General features: G+C 46.4%; 1 protein-coding gene across 4 annotated transcripts in view; it reads right to left on the bottom strand.

Moving 5' to 3' along the window:
* The window catches only part of Tenm2 (teneurin transmembrane protein 2), a 1,241,175-nt gene that overhangs the window by 211,345 nt on the left and 1,006,765 nt on the right, over positions 1-23,065 (bottom strand). For all 4 annotated transcript variants that reach the window (XM_085694277.2, XM_085694278.2, XM_085694281.2 and 1 more), the window contains one exon: positions 701-823. In XM_085694277.2, coding sequence (XP_085550403.1) covers positions 701-823 — 123 coding nt within the window. The remainder of the gene's footprint in view (positions 1-700; positions 824-23,065) is intronic.

Here is a 23,065-nt window from a genome sequence, read left to right as displayed (position 1 = left end):
GCGCCTATTTTTCTCCCCTACAAGAATACCGTGATTGCCTCAGCGAACAATTTCTATTGTCCTCCTCACTGTTCTGAGAAGGGAAGCTTTGTTGCCGAGTTGTCAAAACTCCTTTCTATTCTCCCCTAAAGCAGAACAGCTCTGTCTCTCTCTCTCTCTCTCTCTCTCTCTCTCAAGGCAAGTCAGGCGAGCCTGCTCCCCAGGGAGGCTGTGTCTCTCCTTGTGGGAGAGGGACCCAGGCTAGTGGCGTGTACTGCCAGCTGCTTCCTGCCTTCTGATTAGGCAGGTTTCTGCTGCTGCTGCTGCTGCTGCTGCTGCTGCTGCTGCTGCTGCTGCTCCAGCTGCTGCTGCTGCTGCTGCTGTTGCTGCTGCTTCTGTTCAGGCCTTGGGATGCTTTCAAGCATGCCACACGGTGCCAGTTGCTGTAGATAGCATAGGTATGCACACTGCTTGGAGCAGGCACCTTGCCAGATCCAAGTGACTCCAGCCAAACACAGCTAACAGACAGGAACAGCAAACAGCTTTTAAATGGGGGCACCTATGAAAGGCAGACATTTTTTTTCCTTTCCCTTTCTTTTTCCTTTTTTTTTTTTTTTTTTTGCGTGCCTTCCAAGATTTGGATTAAAAAACCTGAAGCAGCTGGCAAGAGCCCTGAATTTTCCTGTGACCTCAATAGGGCAAGCAGCAGCTGTAACCTCACCTTTGCCTCCAGATGGCATTGTTGCCACATCATCGTTTCCTGGTAAGCCGGTCCTTACGCCATTGTTAAAGGTGTGTCCATCTGCCGGCTGGAGTTGCCAATTGAGTCCGAGCAGATGCATTGCTGCAGGAGAGACAAAGTAATGAAAATATGAATAGATAATTCAGCAATGCAAATGTCAAGGGGGAGGGCCAGGTGCCTTTTTCCAAGCAATTGCCTTTTAAGGAAACTGCAGTTCAAAAATGGCTTGCCCCAGGCCTCCAGGATTAGCTAAATACAGAAAGTGGCAATCCAAGAGCAGATTCTGTCTCTTTCGCTCTGCAGCAGTTCCCAGCCTCAAGGGCAGCACCCGTCATGGGAAGCGGAGGAGGAGGGAGGTGACACATAGGTCTGATCTTTCAGGATGGGCCACTCTCTTGCTTCCTTGCTTGCCCTCACACCTGCTTTTAGACAGGTGCACCGACAAAGGCGGGGTTTTCCCAGCTCCTCAAAATGTGAGCCAAGTTCAAAAACCAGGCTTTGCTGCTCCTGCTTGACCGGCCCTAAAAGGCCAATGCAGTCAGAGGTAGCTGTTATTGCACTGGCCCACTGAGAAGCACACCTCTCAACTGTGCCAAACTTTCTTTCTCCCTTGCTTCCTGACAATTGCTTATATTTTAGCACATGATGAAAATGTCTAAGGATGTGTGTGTGTGTGTGTGTGTGTGTGTGTGTGTGTGTGTGCAGTGTTATTTGTTTTCCCCAAGTATGGAATGAGACAGAGAAGGGATGCCCAGAAGCACTTGCTTTCAGGAGACAAGCATGCTCTCAGAGGTCGATTTCCATGTACACCTCACCCTCCAGACAGCCTTCTGGTCTTGTTTCTTAGCTTGGGCAGAGACCCAGTTATCTCAGAAAACTCAGTGCACCACCCACTCCTGACGGATCCTGGCTCTATTGTTCCTGAGGGGAGGGGAACACCTGTGCTCTTTCCGGGCCCTCGTCTAAGGAATGTTTCATTTGTAAATAAATAAGGAATCCATCCCCCTGCCTATTTCCCACACAAACAACGACGGTGCCCTGTCTGTCTGGCATTTCAATGGGCACAGGTTGATGCCTGTTGCCGCATTCACAGCTCGGTAGGAGAGAAAGGGCTGTTGACAGCAAAGTTCTGAGTTTGACGTGGGGATGGGAGAAACAATTAACCACGGGAAACACAATTAACAATGCTTAGGAAATTGTTCACATAGCAATTAATTCTGCATGCCTACCACCACTTAAAGTCAGGCTGCATTCTATTAAGGTTAAAATCCTATCTTCACACAATACAGTCTAGATTGATGGCTACAGATTAAGGTGGCAAGGTACCTGGCAGAGTAGGTGTCTGCTTTTTTTTTTTTTTCCTCTCACAGGCTTCTCCACCTCCAAACCACCTTTTCCAGCTCTACATTTCCAAGAGGTGCAAGGCCCACGGTCGCAACTTTCCCAGATGATAAATACTAATAAGAATAAGTGACATTTACTGTACTCTTTCTGTTGAGGTAACACCTAATTTTCTCCCGCAGTTTATCCGTTATATGTAGGTCACTTACTTGAAGAGACCAGAGTCTATTGCCTCAAATAATGACATATTTTCACCATACAGAGGTCAGGAAATGAGAAGTAATCGTGGTTGCTTCAAGATAACGATAGCTTCTGATTTGTAATTACCAGGTGAAGGGAGCCAAGGAATTAGCTGTTTTAAAATGATTTCTCAAAAAAAAAAGCCTAATACCCTTGGGTGGCTGGAGCTCGCCTGGAGCCAGCTGCTATTGCGTCAAAGAAGTAGCTCTTTGGAGGAGGGTCCCTGAGTGCTGAGACAGATGCCACCACCAAGCATCCTAGATGAAGCTAGGGCCCCAGCCTAAAAAAGCTTTGATGCTTGTGTCTTTGAGAAAACAGTGGGCCCTGGCACGCCACGATGGCAACCTCCCCTGTGTCCTATCCACATACAATTGCTCCTCAGAACAGCTCCCCTGTACACTGCTCAGGCTTGTCACTCCAAGGTACAGGATATATTGCCACCGCCAGCTTTGGGAGAATAGTAGACAGGGCTGTCATCTTATTGAGCATACAGGGAACACTCATGACACTGTGTTTTATTATCAAGGATGCCTTCCCTCCTGCCTCATTGACATTCATTTTGTTTCTACTGTAGCTCTTTATCATTGTTATCGTCCCCACCACCAATACCATCATCATCATCACCACCATCATCATCACAATCATCACCATCATCATCATCATCACTATCATCATCATCATCACCATCATCATCATCATCACCACCATCATCATCATCACCACCATCATCATCATCACCATCATCATCATCACCATCATCATCATCATTATCACCACCACCATCATCACCACCATCATCATCACCATCATCACCATCATCATCACCATCATCACCATCATCATCATCATCAATATCATCATCATCACAATCATCATCATCATCACCATCAACTCATCATCATTAGCAAAAGTATTCAGAAAATGCCATGCGGTCAAAGGGGTGAGGGTGAGAGTGAGTATGTGAGCCACTACTCAGACAGCTCTAGGAGTGAGTTGGAAAATATATCAGATAAGGACAAGAAAAGGGGAAAAGCCAAGTCGCCAAGTACAGGACCTGCCCACCAGCAGAATCTCGGCTCAACAGCGGAACTCAAGTTCAGGCATATTCCCCTTCATGGAACTGAATGCTAAGTAAACCAGAGAGTTGCACCGAAGACGCAACCACCTTTTCTTATTTTGGGGGGGAAGGATATCCGAGTAGGTTTTGCTGTTGTTGTTGTTGTTTCTTGATCAGCTGTTCCTTGTTTCCCGACCTGAGGAATAAAATGAGACCATCTCTCTGGCCTGTGGGCATGGAGGGAAGTGTCCTTGGGTTAGAGATCCAGGAGAGCTGTGAAGTAAATGAGTTTCCTGACCAATGAGAACTTCCTGCTTATCCTGCTACTGACCGCTTCTACGGTTTGGGCTAAGGATGCATCGCTCCATCCACCTCTCCCTTTCTCTTTTGTAAAAGCACCTTTGCAGGTGGAATAAAGGCAGCCTTCAGGGGCCAAAGAGGGTTATGCATAGCTCCGTCGAAGAGCTGGTAGTGTCTCAAATATAGGTACCACATCTACGTTTAGTCGGATAGGAAATAGCACATGGGGGTATACTCGGAAGCTTGGACTGTAGAACATTATATGCTTCTAAAAAACTGAAATCCAGTGTGGAGGTACAGGAGGGATAGGATGGAAGATTATGGGTAGCAAGATGGACTGGAGTCTAAAGAGAAGGCTGTTTTGATCTTCAGTATATCATATGCCTGCTGTCAATCATTAAGCTCAGCCTTCACTCACTAACATGCCATATACATTATCTTAAAGAGTTCCTGGTAGGTACTATCATGACACTCATTCACAGATGAGGGGAGTATGGACTATGAAGTTTTTGCCTTTGGGGGAAAATCTCAGAATCAGAGCAGAGCTATGCGGGGGATATGGTGCCTCTTTTACACTTTATAGAGATCTGGCTACAAAGTCCATGGGAAAATGGCATCTCAGACAAACTTGCTTCTGTCTCAGAATTCATCATCAGCAAAGTGTTTTGATTCACTGTATGCATCACTGCTACCTGGAGGAACTTTTTATTTCTTTTTGCTGTTGATTCCAGATGTGGCCTTGTGACTCACAGGGTACCCTACATGACACAGGGATCCTAGATCCTGAGTTAAAAAGCCATTGGACAGGGCTGGCCATGGTTAGCACGTGTCCAAAGCCAGAGTGAGGGAATTAATGAACTGTTATGGCAGAGAACCACCTAGCATTTGGGGTTCTTTGTTACAGCAGCATGGCCTACTCTACCCTGAATGATATATTCACTTATGAAGAAAAGGAAAGAAGGTATGTTTACAGAACAGATCTCTGTGAATTCCTTAAAATTGTATCAGGTCAGGAGTCTTTCTGAAATCCAGACAGAAAATTAACTCCTGTTTAGGGTCATTATGCCTGTTTCTATAAACATTAAAATATTTGAATATTATAATACCATCGTCTTTTTTTTTTCCTTGTTACCAGAGCCAGACTAGACAGTGAGAAACCTTGGGACAGCTACAGTTGTTACTTCTTCACCTCGGCACTTCACACAAATGCCCATCACTTGACATTTTACTGGAGGAGATGTTCTGGCTGTCCCGGGATGGTTCCTCCTCCTGCTCTGAATGGTCTAGCATCTCATCCCGAAAGGTCTGGTTCAGACCATGTCCGGGTCAGAAGTGAAATGAGTTCTGGAAACCCTCTCCTTCGCATTACCCGCCCCCACTGACAGCTGAAACGTACAATTCATCATGACTTGACAGGCTCCACTCCAGAGAGACGCTGGGATGGAACAATGGGGCTCCATGGGTCAGCAAGGATGGGGTGGGGAAGAACTTCGAGGGGAAGCTCCTGGAATCCAGGTGACATCTGGGAAGTCAGCCATTAAAAGCACAGCCAGCAGCCAAACCCTGGACGTATCCCGTAGCTAACTGGAGAGAGAGCACCTTCCCTGAGTGTTGAAAAGGGCCCAAGGCCACATGGGAAGACCACACACAGATCCCAGGTTTTTGCCAGAACAATAGTCAGACCTCCTTGCAGGCTGATTAATAGTTTCTCATTGGTGTTCCTGTGTTTAAGTGACAGATGGGCTCCTAAAGAAATACGCAGAAGGCAAGCCTCGGCTAGAGAAAGCAGGTTGGTCAGAGGTGACAGGATTCTCCAGCCAGTGCAAGGACATGGAGATGCCAGACCTCGGGAAAATGGCAGCTTCCAAAAGGGGTTGTCTGCAATAGTAATTAGGGTATGTGTGGGTCCTGCTGGGTGCCAGTTAGAACCTTCTATGTTCATTGGCTGGCAGAGGATCAACCCGACAAGAGAGTCAATCAATATGTCAGCAATACTTCACTGAGAGCTGCTCAACCCCTGTTTGTCAAAGAGGACAAACATGGAAGCCACAGATGCTCTGTGTTTGCTGAGTAGGCCCCCAGGAGCAAGGGGTATCTTTAAAGATCAGGCCTGTCGATATATAACCCCGGGGAGGAGATTGGACTCTCCCTTTGAAAATGCAAGACTGCAGGCCAAGCAGAGCCCCAGGTGGGGAAGGAAGGAGCCAAGCTTGCTGGGTCTTGGGGCTCAGCACGCAGGCAGACTCCCAGGGCCTTTGAGTTGATGTTAGAGCACATTCAGAAATGGAAAGAAGATAGGAAGGGTCAGGACTGGGTCTTCTTGGCTCTGCACCAGCCAATTAAGCCCACAATGCCAGGACTCCTGTGGGAAACAGCAGATTCCCAAGGTGCTGAAGGGATGGAAGCTGCTGAGAGAGGGATGAGCGGGGCCAATGCTCACAGGTGCTAGCCCTGGACTTACCGGGCACTGTGTAGGCACCTTAGCAGCGAGCCGTGAACATCAACACATGCAAATGAGCATCTTCAGCCATGATGAGGATTCACATTTATTTTGACAACGTGCCAGGGGCTGGGATAATTACTTTAATGGCAGCATTTATTCATTATTTATCATTTGGCAAATATTTATGGAGCTCACACTGTGCATCGAATTGTGTCCTGACCCTGGGAGTAAAGCAGTTGGCACAACACGGATCCCTGCTTTCATGGAACTTACATTCTAGCGGGTCGTAGAGGAACTGAACACACCCATGGAAAACAGAGTACAAGGTCGGGTGTCCAGAGGGGCAGGGCATGTGAAAGGCAAAGTGCTTCTTTCTCTTCTTCTTTGACCTTTAATGAAGACCGGTCAAGGATGGTGTTACGATGGGCAAGTTCACACAAAGACAATGAAAATGAGATGGCAGTTTGTACTGATGTGTGGGGGAGCCGGGACTGCAGTCTAAGCCAGAGTCTAGCAAGCAGGAACAGGATGTGGAGGGTGCGTAAGACTGGGGGAGTGGATACCTTTGGAGGTACTCTGGTTTGCGGTGAAGACTATTTTGAAGGGGAAGAAACCCCTCTGTATCCTTTTGCTATCCTATCTCCATATGGAGCACATGTGTAATTGGTATTTGACAGAACACTAAAGTTTAGAGAGAGGTTGACTCGTCCGAGGTCACACCACCACTAACTGGGACCAACACTTTGATGTGTTTCAGAGTCAGAGCTCCAAGCCCCCTCGCTGCACTGCCTCCATTCCCGGATGCTTCCCGGCCACCTTCTGGGACATCTGCCCTCTGGATTTTCTATTGGAAGACTTGTGTCAAGACTGAGCAGGGCAGAAAGGTTCCAGAACTCCTTCTGTGAATGCTGCCCCAGCCCACTCAGGAACAGGTTACCTCCCACAGACAGCATGCACCCTCCATGAATACACTGTGGTCAGTAGCCATTGTACTATTTAACCTAAAGATCCATCGTTGGCAATAGAAAATAAAGGACGAGTGACTTCAGCTGCCTGGCTGGCCAACATTTGCTGGTGGTGGCTTTTTCCTGGGCCAGTCTGCTCCTTGTCCTCTGGGGTATGGTTGAACATCGTACTTCTGGCTCTTTCTGCGGGGACGAGGGGCCTCTGCGATGCCTTCAGAGTACCCTTCAGAATGCTGCCACAGTCAAACTACCTTCTTCAGGAAAGAAGCGATGCAAACAAAACCACAAGGAATAACATCCTCCAAAAACGCCTTAAGACTTAAAAAAAAAAAAAGGAATTAAAAAATTTAAATCTCAAAGGGTTTTTTTTTTTTTTTTTTCCAAATCCCTTTTTTAAAAATCCTAACTGCTCGGTGAAATGGTTTTGCTTATTTTTTTTTTTCCAGACAGTGTAGCAATACACTGAATGGAATAAATTTTCAAAGCGCCACATGGAAGTGACGCCCACAAATCCCTTTACCGGTAATGGGATTTGCGCACCTAGCTCTTGAGAATGCTCAGCAAACTTATTTGCCTCTGTCCAGCTTTCGACTTGCAGCTTCCAAGATGCTTGCAAAGCTCAGGACCAGGGACTTACACAGAAAAGAGAAGAGAAGGAGAAGTGATTCCAGAATCCTGGCAAGACCACTTGAGTGAGAGGAGGCTTTGGGGAGACTGCCACTGCCAGTCCATCCCTGCGGGCACTGTTCCTATTCCCACACTGGCCCTAAAACATCCTCAGCAAGGACTGTGTCTGTCACCTTTCTGGTTCTGGTCCCTCTCCGAAACAGGGAGGCATCCTGTTTCTCTCTGCACATCTGCCTCGAGGACAAGGTGACAGTTCTGTAAGGCAGCTCCGGGACCAAGGAGCAGTGTGTTTTCCAGACGAGAAGAATCTACGCAGGAGAACCTGCCCATTAATCTATTCTTGTGACAGGCTCAGGACAGTACGGTGAGGAGGAAGTGGGATGAGATTAATCAATTCCCGTGTTTGGAGGCAACAAACAGGGCTCGCTGCAGCTTCCAGATGTGCAGGGTCATGGAGTCAGTGTCATTTCCCCCACTCCCCTCCCTCCAGCCCCTGTTGCAGGTGCTCGGCAGGTGGCCTCCGCTGATAGCGTGGGCGTGGCGCCTGGTGTGCTGAGCTGACCTCTAATGACACCCTCCCTCCCCAGCAGCACCAAGAAAATCAATACTCAAGACGGACGCAGGCTCACAGCCACTGTTTTTCTCCTGTGCAGAGTGCCTGGAATATATTGGTTGCCCACGCCGGTCAGGGAGCCCATTGTCCATGGAGTCTATGCATCCTTGTCCAGATAAACACACGCCCAGAGCCATCAGCCGCACGGGTGCCATTTCCCACCTAGACCACTCCGGTCTTGATGCTATTTTTTTCCCCCCAGAAAGAAATAAAATAAAAGCCTTTCTTTCCTCAAGAAAGTGCCTGTGTGATCAAAACACCTTTAGAGAATGATAATATCCGCAGGTTTTATTCACCAAATAAATCATGGTCTGGGTTTTTAAGAGCTCTTGCGACAAGGAAACATAAACCCACAATCCGTGCATATATACCTAGACACTCGTCCCCACCCAGCTTGTCCTTCAGTGTTGACAACACAAACATCTACCTTTTCTTTTCTTTCTTTTCTCTCTCTCTTTTTTTAAGACTAGCACCCAGCAGCCCTGTTAAAGAGAGGACAGATCCATGAGACCACTGACTACAAAGGCAAGGCAAGGGGGTGGCCCATGGCAGGCGGCCACAGAAATCCCAGGAAGCAGACATATGAATGTTTTAGAAGATAAGATGTCATATCGATTGGTGGATGTGCAATGTGAACTGGAACAAAGAGACTGAAGTCTCCCGTGAAACAGCTGCCCGCAAGAAGGAGTGGCCAGGGGGTCAGGCCTGAGCTAGTGACAGCCCATGGCAGACTGAACTCTGGGCAAGTTTCTTCCTTTGGTGGAAGTGAGCGAGGGGACAGAGAAGGCATTTTTCTCCCTGATATCCACAGGCAACCCCCACCCCCCTATAGGTGGTACCCAAGTGTCTTCTGGCACGAACTCTGAAGCCCACAGACAGGCAGCCTCTGCAATGTAAGGCCTGCCATGAATAATCTGTTAATAACATTAATCCAACAGAGAGGCAGCAGGACACCTTCTGATCCTCCATTCATAAGCAAAGCTCTGTGATGAATGGAGTCCACGGCAAGACTTTCGAACCAGACGCTAAAATCCCCACTTCTCCCTTTTCCCCTTCGTGGAAGAGCCAGTGGTCAACACAGGCGTGCTTTCTCCTACAGGTGTATTTGACTGTGAATTCTGTACTTTTTTTTTAGGACTGAGAAGGGAGCTGAAGAATTGAAGATGTTGAACAAATCCTATATGTAATTCTTATTTCAGTTTGGCCATTTGTTCAGCAAAGGCAAATTAGGCACATAGGGAGGCTGCCAGTGTCCCTTTCAATTTTTAATTTTTGACATGGCTAACTCAAGTTTTTTTTTTTTCCAACCCAGAATTGAAAAAAAAAAAGCCCGCATTAGCAAATTGGGTTTAATCTTTCCCTTAAATGGCTCTTAGTTAAGTGGGCTTCAGATATCCAACCTGAAACATTTAAACTTGATTCTGATGGAGAAAAACATCATTTTGGGAAATACCTTCTATTGCCCGGGGCCTGATTAGCTTGCAGAAAAGGAAGTTGGGGAGCAAAAGGGACCCCTGCGCTGTGATCTGCTTGATATCGATACAGGCAACTAAAAAGCAAAGGTCACTGGGAAGAAATGACAGGACGAATTGTTTCTGGAGCCTAAGCTACCTGTACCCATTTTTTAAAAAAGGGGGGGGGCTGCATTCTCATCTGCAGCTAGATAAATGACACAATTGGATTTATTTTGAGTTAGTGACAATTTATTTAATAGAGCTAATTTGAAGGGTTTTCTGTGACACTCAAGTGCCACATGTCCTCTCTGTGCTGAAGGTACACATCTCTCTCAACAGGCAGTGGCGCTACAGGATGCTGTGACATTTCTGGCTTCTAGGGAGCATCACGGTCAGGCAGAAAGGCACTGGGTACGGTGCGCTCTATGCCTCCCTCCCTCTCTCCTTACAGCTAGGTTCTAAGCCCCCGTTGTAAGTCTTGGATGAGTTCAGGCCAAGCAGGGGTCAGTATACCCCCTAGGTGGGACTGACATCCCCTCCAGTAACAGTGGGATGGCTTCAACCCTAGTTCGCTCAAGAATTTAATCCCTGAGGTCTTAGGTGAGCGGCATTAACAGAGTGGAAACTTAATCCATGTGTTTAGAGATGGTTCCTTTGAAAAGTGATTCAATAAGACGGGTCACTAGGGTAGCACTCTATGACTGAGTCCCGGTGGCCTCACAAAGAAAAAGAGCAACTGTGTAGACAGAGAAACACACACACACACCCCTGCTGGGACACTGCGCAGAGGGCCATCAGAGAGCCCAAGCCATGCTGTTTGGACCTTGAACCTTTAGAATGGCGAGTTCAAACAAGCTTCTCATTTTTATAAGGTCGTCTGCTTCAGGTATTTTATTACAGTCAGGGGGATACCAGCCTGGGTCCGAACTCCAAGACGCATATTCGGAGGTCAAGAAAACTGAGCCCATTCATGAAGTTGTGTATCACTGTCCTTTCTTACTGTCTTTAGGTAGAGGCTTCCAAAAGGGTCTCCCACTTAACTCCACTGTGTGTAAACGCATAAGCCTGTTTGAAGATGGCTTGTCGCGTTTCCGATTTTGTGAAAGGAAAAGAAGCTTTCTCTCTTAGACTGTATATCCAAGGTCTGTGGCTGCTGGGGGGGATTTTCTTTAATTTACTAAATCTGGGCCCCTCTAGCAAGGTCCCCCAGTTAGTGAGGACTAGCTCCCGGAGACATTTCTATCAGCCTCGGGAAGTCTTCTTAGCAGTCCCCTAGTCCCCTAAGCTCAGCACTGGAGCTGTCAGAAGCAACTGTCCCGACTGAAGGAAGTCAGCTCTCTCCTCAGAGACACCCATGCTTCCTGGGTTTCTCTATCCAGAAGGTCATTTGCATTCGCTTCTAGGCCAGCCCTGCCCAACATAAATACCACATACACGAAGTTTAAATTATTTTACTAACCACTTGAAATAAGTACAAATAAATGTAGCGTTTTAAACCTGATATAACCCAAATATTATCAGTTCAACATGTCATGAACATAAAATTCCCGCACGGAGACATTTTACTTCGTGTTTGCACAAAGTGTTCAAAAATCTGGTTTGTGTTTTACACTCCCAGTGTAATCTCAGTTCAGATGCTAAATTTTCAACAGTTAAAGTAAAATGTGGCTCTGCCAAAACAATGAGAGTGTTAGTAAACACAAATATTTTACACTTCGGCTTTCAAAGTTAAATGAATCGAAGGGGAATAAGGCGCGTTTGTCGCTGGAGCCAGTGTGCCTGGGGGAGCAGTTGGAGAGTTTGGCGCCTCAGTTGGCTTTCCTGGGGGAATCCGGTAACCCCAGTATTTCAGATGCATGCATGGCTTAGCAGCCTTCGGTCAAGGGCTGTGACCATGTTGAACCCTGAGGGTTCATTTTCCTTCCCCATTTTCTCTAACTTTCTTTTTATTTATTATGTGTCTTTTACATCGTGTATTTTGTTGCCATTCATTTCCCGGGCCCTACACATCCGTCTTTGCACCCCACCGCCCTGCCCCAATAAAACAAAATTTAAGAGAAAACAAGAAAAGAGAGGGGGAAAAATTAAAAATCTTGTCATGGAAGCGTCGGTGTGACTCAGTGAGTCCTGCAGTGAACCCCTTTGTCCCTGTATCTTTACTTGCAAGTGTTTATTGCCAGTAGCCATGGGTCTGGTTCAAGGGTTCTGGTTTTTACTATACTATGGGTGCTGGCCCTCCTTAGGACTCTTGGACATCCATTCTGCTGTTGCCCTGTGTTGTGGAGATCTGCAGATTTGACTCTGCGGATCTGGCCCCTGCATGTGCTCCAGCAGATCACAGATGGGGTAGATGTTGGGTGGGTCAGCCCTGGTTCTGGGCAAGGTTGGTCAACCCACCGTTTCTTCCCTGTCCTCACCACCAGGGGGAGCTCTCCAGCACTGCCCTGGATAATTCACCCTTGCAGCAATGAGTGAGGGGCTGAGCCAGTTCTCCTCTCACTCTCCAGGATTAGCTCTCTCACACCTACGCCACCAAGGTCAGCTCTATTGTGCTGCCCAGGTTGGGTATAAGGGCCACTTTCCCGTGTATTGCTGTTGGTGAGGGGCAGGGACAGCCCTCCTGCTCTTATGACCTCAGGGCCAGCTCCTCCTCCTGGCTCAGGCATTGATGGGTGTCCAGCGACATCTGTCCTCCACCCATGCCGCCACATATCAGATGGGTAATGGGGGCAGTTCTCACTTGTTCACAACATCGGGGCTGGGTCACCCATTTTCCTGAGTGCTGTCGTTGGTAAGGGCTTTCCCCATTTTCTCATTTGTCCCTGTGACCACAGAAGGGTTAGAATGCTATAGAATTGAAAGCATAGACTCACACATACGTGCACACACACACATACATTTGCATGCACACACATATACATACACACACTCACACATACATATGCACATGTATACATACACACACTCATACACACATACACACATGTACACACATTAACATACTAACACAATACACACACACACACACACACACACACACACACACACACACACAGATTTTATTTTTAGAAAGGTTTTTGCTATATAGCCCAGGCTGGCCTGGGACTCTTTCTACAAATCAGGCTAGTATTGAACTTATATTTTCTTACTTGTATTTCTTTCTTCGTGCTTACACAGAAAATATATATTAAAGGAAAGAATGATTGGAAACTTTGTGTTTAAGAATCTAACCTATGTTGGTCCTTTGGCATTCTAGGCTAAGAATCAATGATCATAGTAACAAAGAGAACCTACTAAATTCTTTATGCAGGGCCTCAACTTCCTATCTGATTTTAAGATGCTTCCCATTTGATGATTTTAAAAAATTGAGAGAGTAACTATTATTCCCACTTCACAGATGAGAAAACTGAGGCTTTGAGAGATTAAACCACTCCATCCAGCTACCAAGTGTCCCTTAGAGCCAGAGTCTTAGATGTGTCTCCCCAAGTTCAGTCGTCAGTAGTCATGCCCATGGGTTTCACTTGTACCATTTCTTTCTTGACTCTATTTGAAAATCAATTCTACTTTAAAGAACTTTAACCAGTGCAGTCATATCCCTAAATAATGTCTACAAAACTAAAAGTTTCACATGTTTTACCAAACCTAAGGTTTTGTGAGACATTAGGGGAAAAATGTAACTACTGAAAAAAGTCAGTATAGAATGTCCCAAACTTTAAACTATGTCTGCACATGAACATATATAATATTTCTTTCTCAGTAAAAATCTCTTTTTTTAGTTCAACACAACAGGGATGGGCAGAGTTACCTTGCCTATGCTTTTCTGAAGGTAGTTGGGCTTGATAATGCCAGCTTAGCCTAGCCCACCAGAGAACTTCCTGTCTCTTACAGTAGAACTATCAGGAGACAGGGGCTCTCTCTCTCTCTCTCTCTCTCTCTCTCTCTCTCTCTCTCTCTCTCTCTCTCTCTTTCTCCCTCTCTCTCTGTACCTTTTGCAACTATCCCACATAGGAAAATACTTGGGGATCCTCTGCCCCAGATTCATTTTACAGATGATGACTCCCAGCTCTCACCCCATCTCTGCACCCACCCCTGAAGCTGTTATTTTTGGGGTGATGTTTAAACAGGAACCCTGGGCTTGCAGACTTGGCTTTCATACCTCACACCAGTGTGGAATTGGGAGCCACACAAAGCAGTGCCGGGGCGATAGGGGTACTCCGAATGCCTTCCCCCAGCTGCTTTTAAAACTACTACAACCGTCTAAGCAGAAAGTATGTTTCCATGCAAATGTTGCTTCAAGATAAGCCCCAACCTCCATTTTTTCCCCCCACTTAGATTTCCACCTCTAATCCCTTTCCAAGATATTCTGGACACGTAAAATACACAGTTTTCTGCTTCTACCCTGATGTCTGCATATTGAGTGCTTCCATCACCAGCTTCGACATTGCAACAGCAAAGGCTTGAGGGCCTGGCAGACCTCAGATAACTAGCATGTTCCAGCCCCCCTGCCCCGTGCCTGTTGGGGTACCATGATGACCAAGCCCTGCCGCATCTCAAAAAGCATATAGTATAGACTGGTAGGGCTTCTGCGACTTTGCCGTGAATGTCAATTATTGGGCCCCACTGCAGAATTCACGGGTGGAGCCGCAGTCTTTGTTTTGCCGAAACTTCCGGGAGATCGTGACGAGTGCTCAGGCTGGAAGGCACGGGTATGGGAGGCCAGGCTGTCAGCAATTAGTGAAAGAGAACCCGAGGATAGCAAACAAGCTCCCCTTGTCTATTTCCAAGCAGGTGGAGAGGGCTCGGCCCCCTCCCTCCAGGTCTGCGCGCTAGATCTCTGCCCACACAGGTAGCAGGGCGGAAGCAGCTGAGACGATGTAATATGGAAAAGAGATTTCCCAGCCAAGGTGGAAAGTGGGGGTGGGGGTGGGGGTGGTGGGCGTGGAGAAGGCAGAACTAAGGCCAGGCAAAGCACAGTGATCAACTGGTCTGTTCTCAGGATGCCGTCTCTCCTCCAGGCACCTACCTCTGTCCATTCTGCCTGACCAGGATGAACCCCAAATGGAGAGACCCACCCCTCCCCAAAACTTATCAGGGCCACCTGTGTGGATGTCTTTCTGTCACATCCTCACTTTCCCGGAGCTCCATCCAAGTTAGAGTCCTCCTATTCAAATGACCAGCAACCTCAGTGGGAGGATATTTTAAAAGTCTCTGTTGGAACCTGATACTTTCATTCATCCACAGACCTCCCCACCACGTTGAGTTGTCTGTCGTTAATGGACGTGGAATTATAGGGACAAGGAATGGTTTAAGCCAAACATATAAGCCCCCAAGAAGGAAAATTTGGGCACTGTGCCAGATAGAGAAGAAGTCTCAGACAGAGTCTCTGGAGTGCTTCCTTCCTCCGACTCTCTGGCGAGCCCTGACTGAGGCAGACATGTCTTGGGTGACCTTGGTTCTCCCTGGAGTGTACTCCCCTTTTTCCTCTATGTGGCATAAATCTGCCCCAAACTAGATACTTTGCTGAACTTGTATCAAAGCCACACGGGCTGGGGCCTGGGGTTGTAACCACCCGTCTCCATGCATTATGAGGGGAAATTCTTTTTTCCCTTATGACCCATGACGCTCAGCTCCATGGTTTGAACCAAGCTGCCAACATCTCAGCTTAGGATGCCTTTCCTTGTCCTGGCTCAATCACAAACAAATCATTTTGGAAGTTGTTAATTAGCTTATGGAAGTGCAGGAAGAGCTAACTACTCAAACCTGTTTTTTTGTTTGTTTATTTGTTTCTTTTTTTTTTTTTTTCAAGACAGGGTTTCTGGTTGCCCTGGAACTCACTCTATAGACCAGGCTGGCCTCAAACTGACAGAGATCCACTTGCCTCCCAAGCACTGAGATTAAAAGCATGAGCCACCACCGACCACCCTGTTCATAAATCTGATTTTAAGTTTTATCAGTGGTGTGTACTATCAGTCAGTAGGCTGTCCTTCTAAAACCACATGTTGAAGATTTATATTCCAAGATAGAAAGGTGGGTCCTTTGGGAGGAGGTTAGCTTTGAAGGCTCATGAATGAGATTGGCGCACTTCAGAAAAGACTCCAAATTACTAGCGTGCTTCTTCTGCCTTGTAAACAGTGCTAGAAGGCACTGTCTGTATGCCAGAGAGTGAGAGCCGTTCTAGACATGGAAATCGTACCTAATTTCTTGACGTTTCAGTTTCTTGAACTGTGGAGGATAAATTTTAGTTATATTTTAGCCACTTAGATTCTGGCATTTTATTACAGTCACTTGTAAGTCCCAGAGAAGCTTTACATAGGGAGGAACCCTGTGCTGTCTTCTGTTCCAATTTCCCGGTCTCTGGACTCCCAGAAAAAGTGATTTTTATTTTTTTAAGTTTTATTTTTAAATCATCTAGGCAAGAACTTTTATTGGGTTTATAGGGGGTTATATGGCTGACCATCCCTTGGGCTAGTCATTAAGGCTGGAAAGATACTATCCACGCTCCTTGGGTTTGGCATCTTGCTTTAAGAGGGTGCTGAGTAAAGCCAATGACCATCAAGGAGAGCTGACAGACATAGCAAATGAAATTGGGTTCGGGTTAGATTTTAGTATCTCCCACAATATTTGGGACTATTCCTGCAAAAAGCATTTTGTTGTTTATCTGAAATTCAAACTTAACTGGACATCTTACATTTAATGTGGTCACCCTGTCACCAAGTGATTTGGTGTGGGCAGTTAGGCTTCTGATTTTGTGTCTATCACAGGTGTCTCTTAAAAGTCTGAAGGGGGACAGAGAACCCCATCCGTGCTTAGTGTCCCTCCAAACCCCTTCTCCGTGTAATACCGGGATGGCTCTCTGCCTAGAAGAGAATCCAGACCAAGCATTTACACTTTTCCCGAAGTGTCAAAACTGCCTGGCTGTCTGGTGTGGAAAGCATATGGACGACTCTTTTTATCAACCACACTGAGTCCTGGGTGGGACCCACAGACTTATCAGAAAACTCAGCTAGGACCAAATTGTGATCCTACTGCTGCCAAGCTCCGTAGAGACATCTGATATCAAGAAAGTCGGCATGTGGCACGAGGCTGGTGAGCTCGTCCAGCCCCGTCTCCAAGGCTGTCTCCTGAGAAGGCACACAGCACGCCTGCCTTTCTGAGCTCCATTCCTCTCCACTATGGGCAGAAAATGTGGACCCGAAAGATCTCTGCAAGCTCCATGTGCACTAGCTTTGATGATTCCTGTAGATATTCAGTAGATTTGCCCTGCCAGCAAGGCCCAAGCCATTTCTCTCTCTCTCTCTCTTTCTCTCTCCCTCCTGGAAGGAGGTTTATTACACAAAGTAATAGGTGGATGTCTTCTTACTACCACATAAATCTGTTGTAGCACCCGTGTGCTGAACTTCTTAGACAGCAAGAACAAACAGTTGTTAGCGGGATGTTTGGCACAGTGGAAAACAATAAAACCAGAAACAAAAGTGAAGCAGCAAACAAAACTTGCGGAGAGATTCATTTCCTGTTATAATATTTAACACAGGACAGTAACTGTGCAAGGCTGGAGCCCTTCTGCAGCAGGAAAATCACATGCATTTGACTTTAGTTTTCTTAGACACTTTTCCATGCAGGTCCTGGGGAGGATCTCTTTAAGCACAAAGTGTCAAAAAAGAACCTCAGTTCACAGATGGTCCAGAACTCTTCACCGGAAAGTGATTGTGCTTGGGTTGAGGATACCCCAAAGCCAGGCCAAAGTCAACCTCAGTTCTAGGCAGGATGCTTGAGCTGAGCATCTTCTCCTTTGTGCTGTCTAGGAAGCTACAGTGCCTGAAAATCCTTGATAAATTCTCTAATATTTTAGTCAAATAAAACAGCCAGGACAGGGGCTGCTGAGCAGCATGTTTGAGTTGAAGGGGACTGTTATATCTGCTCTGTGTATTTAGAACCCACTGCTAAATGACATGCTGGTGACCCCGGAGGTGCCTTTTGTGTCCTCCCACCATAGCAAACCTCACTGGGTAAGGAAGACTCTCTTGCTCTGGGAAATACGTGTCCAGGTTGTGTGTGTGTGTGCATGTGTGTATGTGCACGTGTGCACATGCGTGCATGTATGTGCGCATGCATTCATGCACGTGTGTGCGTGTGTATGTGTGTATGCATTCATGCATGTGTGTGCATGTGTGTATGTGTGTGCGTGCATGCATGCACGCATGTGTGTGTGTACATGCAGATGTGCATACATAGCTTATTTCCTGGCAGTTGCAAATGTAACTGATATCCACGTGGAGAGATTATCCTTTTAATTAGGGTTTTGATTTAACTAGTTTGTTCTTGCTCAGCGGGTCCCATTCCCTTTGTTTCACATAGAAATTGGAAAGGCGATTGACATTTGGCCGTGGAGTGGCTGTTTTAACTTGGTTCTACCTGTCTGTGCCACCGTATATTCCAGAAAGGAAGCAAACAGAGCTGATAGGCTCACTCCTGTACTTTCAGAACTAAAAACAGTCTCTCATTTGCATTTTCTTCCCTCCTCCTCTTCTTCTTCTCCCTTTTCTTTCCCTCCAAACACCTTGTTAAGGGATATTCCAGGACTATTGACTTCAATATATACAAAGCCCTTATTAGGTAGTTATTACTGTTGGACCCATTTCCCAGGGAGAATACTTGAGTGAGATAGTTTGAGTAATTCAACTGTGCTTGTAAAGAGAAATACTGGGATGTGGTAGTGGACCCTCTGGTCAGAACCCATTAGCTTATCTTGTATGTGTTTAGTAATCAATAAATACATGGATGACTTATTAATAATGGCCAAGATGCCTTTAGCAATAAATTCACAACTTCTACCCATAGTCCTCAGATCCAGAGTCCTCACAGCAACGTCTAACCCCTCCTTTCAGGGTTTCTTTTTGTTTCTGCACCTTTTGCTCCACTCCCTTGGCAGTGTATTGTGTGACACATTGTGACGCCTTCCTCCAGAGGGCGGGCCATTTTCCAGGAGTTCATTAATTGCTGATCCCCATGTTGGTAGATTGATGTTTATGTAGATATTGCTTCTACCTGTTACCTGCATTAGCAGAGGAGTTCACACCATGGAAAGGAAGATGACCCCAACTTCCTTGGGTCAGAAGAAACTTCTTGGGAGGCACATCTCGAGCAAAGTAAAGAAGTAGATTCCTACGTCTGGTTATGGATAGAGAGTCACTCAGGAAGCTAAAACAGAAGTCACACCCTCTTTTGAAATGTATTCTGAGTGTTCTTCACATCATGTTTCTCAATCGCTTGCATCGCCCGTCTTGTCCTTTTGCACCCCTTACACCTCGCCAGGGGAGCACAGCGGAGCCAATACGGTTAGCATAGGTGGAGGTGAGCCAGCTCCGAAATTGTTACTGTGGGAAGGCTGTCCCCATTTATCACCTGGCCGACCAATCCTACAGGTGCCCAGACACCCCTCTTTTTTTTTTAATGTCCACATCTATTCCCATTGCAGCTGAGCCCCTGTCATATCCCCAAGAGAAGCATTCCACCCTTTGGGCTCACATGAGAATTCCCTAAGTAGGAAGATCAAATTCCAGTGATTAGGATCACTGGACAGCTGGACTTTTACTGCTGGCCATTGGTTCTCACTGTAGCAATAATTTTCGTTTCAGGAACTTAGAAACGGTCTTATGTTCACTGATTGCCTCCATCTTTGAACATATCACGTCCTAAAAAATTCAGGGTTGGCATTTCTGCCTACCGCGTAGGGCATCTGCTATGACCTCCTACCAAACAGGCAACCTACTTGATCTGCAAAGGGACATTTGCTCTTTCTACACAGGCAGCCAACAAGAGAACCTGGGAGAAAATCCTGCTTCTATGTGTTCTCTCTTGCTGTTCAAGCTACCCGAAGAACGTGGTGTTTGAAGGTCCTTTATGGGCCTTACATTCCCGTGTCCTGCTGGCAATCTGTGAACATTCATTGTCAACAGAGAAAAATTACCCAACACTAAGAAAAAAATTAAAACAAAATAAAATAAAGGAATCAGTTCTCTGAACTGATTTCCAAGAGCTAGTACTAAAGAGACGTGTCAAATTCTTTTCCACTTTAATCACTTTCAAAACTTTTTAACGAATCTCTCCTTTTAAACAAATAATGCCATTAGCATGGATGCTATGCAAATGAGATGCAGGACCTGTATTTGTTTGGCTTCCTCAAAATTGTTTCTGAAACCTGATCACATCAAATATTTTTCAGTTTATGCAAAACACAACCTCTCAATACACTTTTTTTTTGAAGACTGTGTAGTTTTCCATTTGCATGTTAGTCCCAAGTGGTAAATTTACACTTTGAATGTAGGATTAACAAATTTCCATGTCTGTGCTGCATCTTGAAACTTAAAACACAAAGAGGTTACTTTCGCATGCCAAGGCCTGAAGAATCAGAAATCCGATGACCTTCGAAATACCTGGATGCTGTTGTGCCGCACAGAGACGGTACCTGGGAAACCCGTGTTCCCATAGTAACAGCACCTTTGCAGTTATCTGTTTTATACAGTGTTCTTTCAAAAACCTGATCTGAGGTCATCTCACGGAAGCCAGGGACAAGAACACGCTTTCTGTAGCTAAGAAATCATCCAGGGCTCGGGACTCAGAAATCTGCATGTACGCCTCCGCCCCCTCCTAAACTGCTCTTTCCCAGCCTGGTGAGCGGGGCCTGGCACTACCAACCTCTTGCCGTCGGTGAACAATGTCATGGCTTGAGAGAGCTATGGATGATCACACGTACTGTAGCATCCACTATTTTTTCCTAATTGTCCTGAGATCCTAGAAAGGAAACAAGCGTCTGTGCTGACAGAGGAGCTCAGCATGAACTCTCATTTTTCACATGGAGCTAATTAAAAACTGAAATTAGTTAAATATGGAAATGACACTTGCAAGCACTTTAGTAGAATTCTGGCAAAATCCCTCTGGAGTGCTGTGACATTACCTGCTGCTTCGAAACTCCCCAACTGAATTTCACAGTTAAAAGGCTGAGCAAAGGGAAAGTTATTATTGAGATTTCGGATTCAGAACGTGTCCGTAAGACTCCAAATTAAATTTCATGGCTGGCCCTTGAGTGGCTGGTGATAGAGAACGCAGGCCAATGGAGTGGGCTGCTCACAATGTCCCTGCACGCGGGAACTCCAATTACCCCTCTTTAGGTATGGTACTGTGGGTGGGAGAGGTGCGACAGTCGGAAGGTTAAGGGATATATTTCTCCTGGAATCTGACCTGAAATAGTTAGCATGCATACAAATTCCAACAGGAAAAAGAGTCTAGACGCATGCCTGGGATACGATGGGCGTGATAAAGAAAATTGAACAGGCTGCTTAGAACACACAGGATACATTTCTTCCACATGAAATCTATCTATCTATCTATCTATCTATCTATCTATCTATCTATCTATCTATCTATCTTTCTGTCTATCTATCATCTTTCTGCTTTCCCACCTACCTACTCTGTAGACGCATGTAAATATTACACATATATGTATAGGCTTACGTATGCATACATGAGCATATCTCCTGCCGTATAGGCATTTCAGTTTTTGTGCCCTATCACAACGCCTGTGAAGCAGAGAGATAAGGAAGACAGTAACAGTCTCCCTTAAAACCCCCGGGAGAAGAGCCTTTCTAAACGGTCCAAGATGAAAAGGGACCATCCCTGGCAGGTGGCAAGAAAGCAGCCTCCAGGATGTTAGGTCCCCTGTTACAGGCAAAAACCGCAGGATTTGCCCAAGGGCAAATTACAATGTTTGCCTGCATCTGCATACAATTTAATTAAACCCGCCTACGTGTCTGATGGCCCTGGATCCGCTGCAGAGTGCCTGGGAAGTCCAGCCGTTCTCCAAACAACTGGAGTGCTAGGATTTTATTGTTTTTCCAACACCCCATCCATTTGTCCTTGAGGCATTCCCTCCCCCTGGACCCTGTCCATGACTGAGGCAGGCACCTCGTCCCTGCCTGGGCAGGCCAGCAAGAGGAGCCACACAGTGCCAAAGCAGCCCTGCTCCGTGAGTCGGCTGGCAGGGAGCCGTCGGCGGGCTGGGCTGCCAGCAAGAGTTTTCTGGCAGCTCCAGAGCTCATCTTCCCATCACACACGGGCTTTCTAGTCCTCGGCCTGGAAATCATCGCGGCTTACCCAGCTGGATGGGTGGAACGCTGCAGCTGTACCATCAGGCTGGCTTATTTTTATTGAATTTTGAATATCCAATTTCAAAGCAATTCAAATGAATTTGCCCAAGGCCTCGGATCAGTGTGGCTGCCGACACTCTCTGCAGTAGGGTTCCGAAGTTCATATTTCTAAACAAAGGCAAGCTTACAGAAGCTTCCCTTGTCAGAACCATCGCTTCCAAAGACCCTTCTTCTGCTAACTCTATTAGGCCACATTCGGACAGCAGCAAACAAGACCGCGCTAATCCAAGTCCCTCACTACCCAAGCACCGGTGGCCAAACAAACTCCTTCCGTGGATTGAAGAGAGATAAGGGAGGTGGTATGGGACTGCTTAATAACTGACACACGCCGCACTGATTACAGAGTGCCGGCTGGGTCGACAAAATGCGACGTGGAACAGGCGGAACAGGAAGGGCGAGGGGCATGGCCGCCCTCCACGCCCCCAATCTCAAGAGGGCGAAAACAACCATCCGGAAAGCCGGCAACAATTCTGAGCTTGTCGTGGAACAATTCTTCCCGAATCCTTCCGATCAAGATTGAAAATAAAAACAAACAAGCCCGACACGTGCTTTGGTAGAACTGGAGGGAAGACAACAACAGTTCGTTGCTGGGATTGTTTTCTAGTCCCTCTTCCCTCACCATCGCCGTTATTCTAATCGTGCTGGACCCTTGCCTGGCAGGCATTTATTTTAAATGCGCGAAGTCCAATTTAACCCAAGTAGTTGAAGGCTGAAGAGCTATGCAGAACAATGGGCCTCTCGAGGATGGCCAGAGGTAGCCTGTTATGGCCAAGGGTGACTGATTATGAAAATTAGCATGTTCTGGTGTCTTTCAGTGGGACTTGGGAGACATTTTGGGACTCATCGGTTTCAAGAAGTCTTGGGAAAAAACTAATTCAATCACTATTTATGCTCATAATCTATCGGGGGGGGGGAGGAGCGAGAATGTAAATTGGGAGAGAGTATGCAAATTGGAAGAGAACATGCAAATTAGGAGATATATGCAAATTAGGATTTGAGAGTCTGAGAGCAAAAGCTGAAGGTAAGAAGGCACAGTAAACAGTGTCAGGGAAGAGCTGACATCTGTCCATCTATCTTAGCCCCAGACCCTCCCTCCTCTGG

The sequence above is a fragment of the Myodes glareolus genome, chromosome 9 (genome assembly GCF_982192425.1).
Source record: "Myodes glareolus chromosome 9, mMyoGla1.1, whole genome shotgun sequence".
NCBI lineage: Eukaryota > Metazoa > Chordata > Mammalia > Rodentia > Cricetidae > Myodes > Myodes glareolus.
The sequence above is the reverse complement of the archived record's forward strand: the minus strand, read 5'-3'. Positions and strand labels throughout refer to the sequence as shown.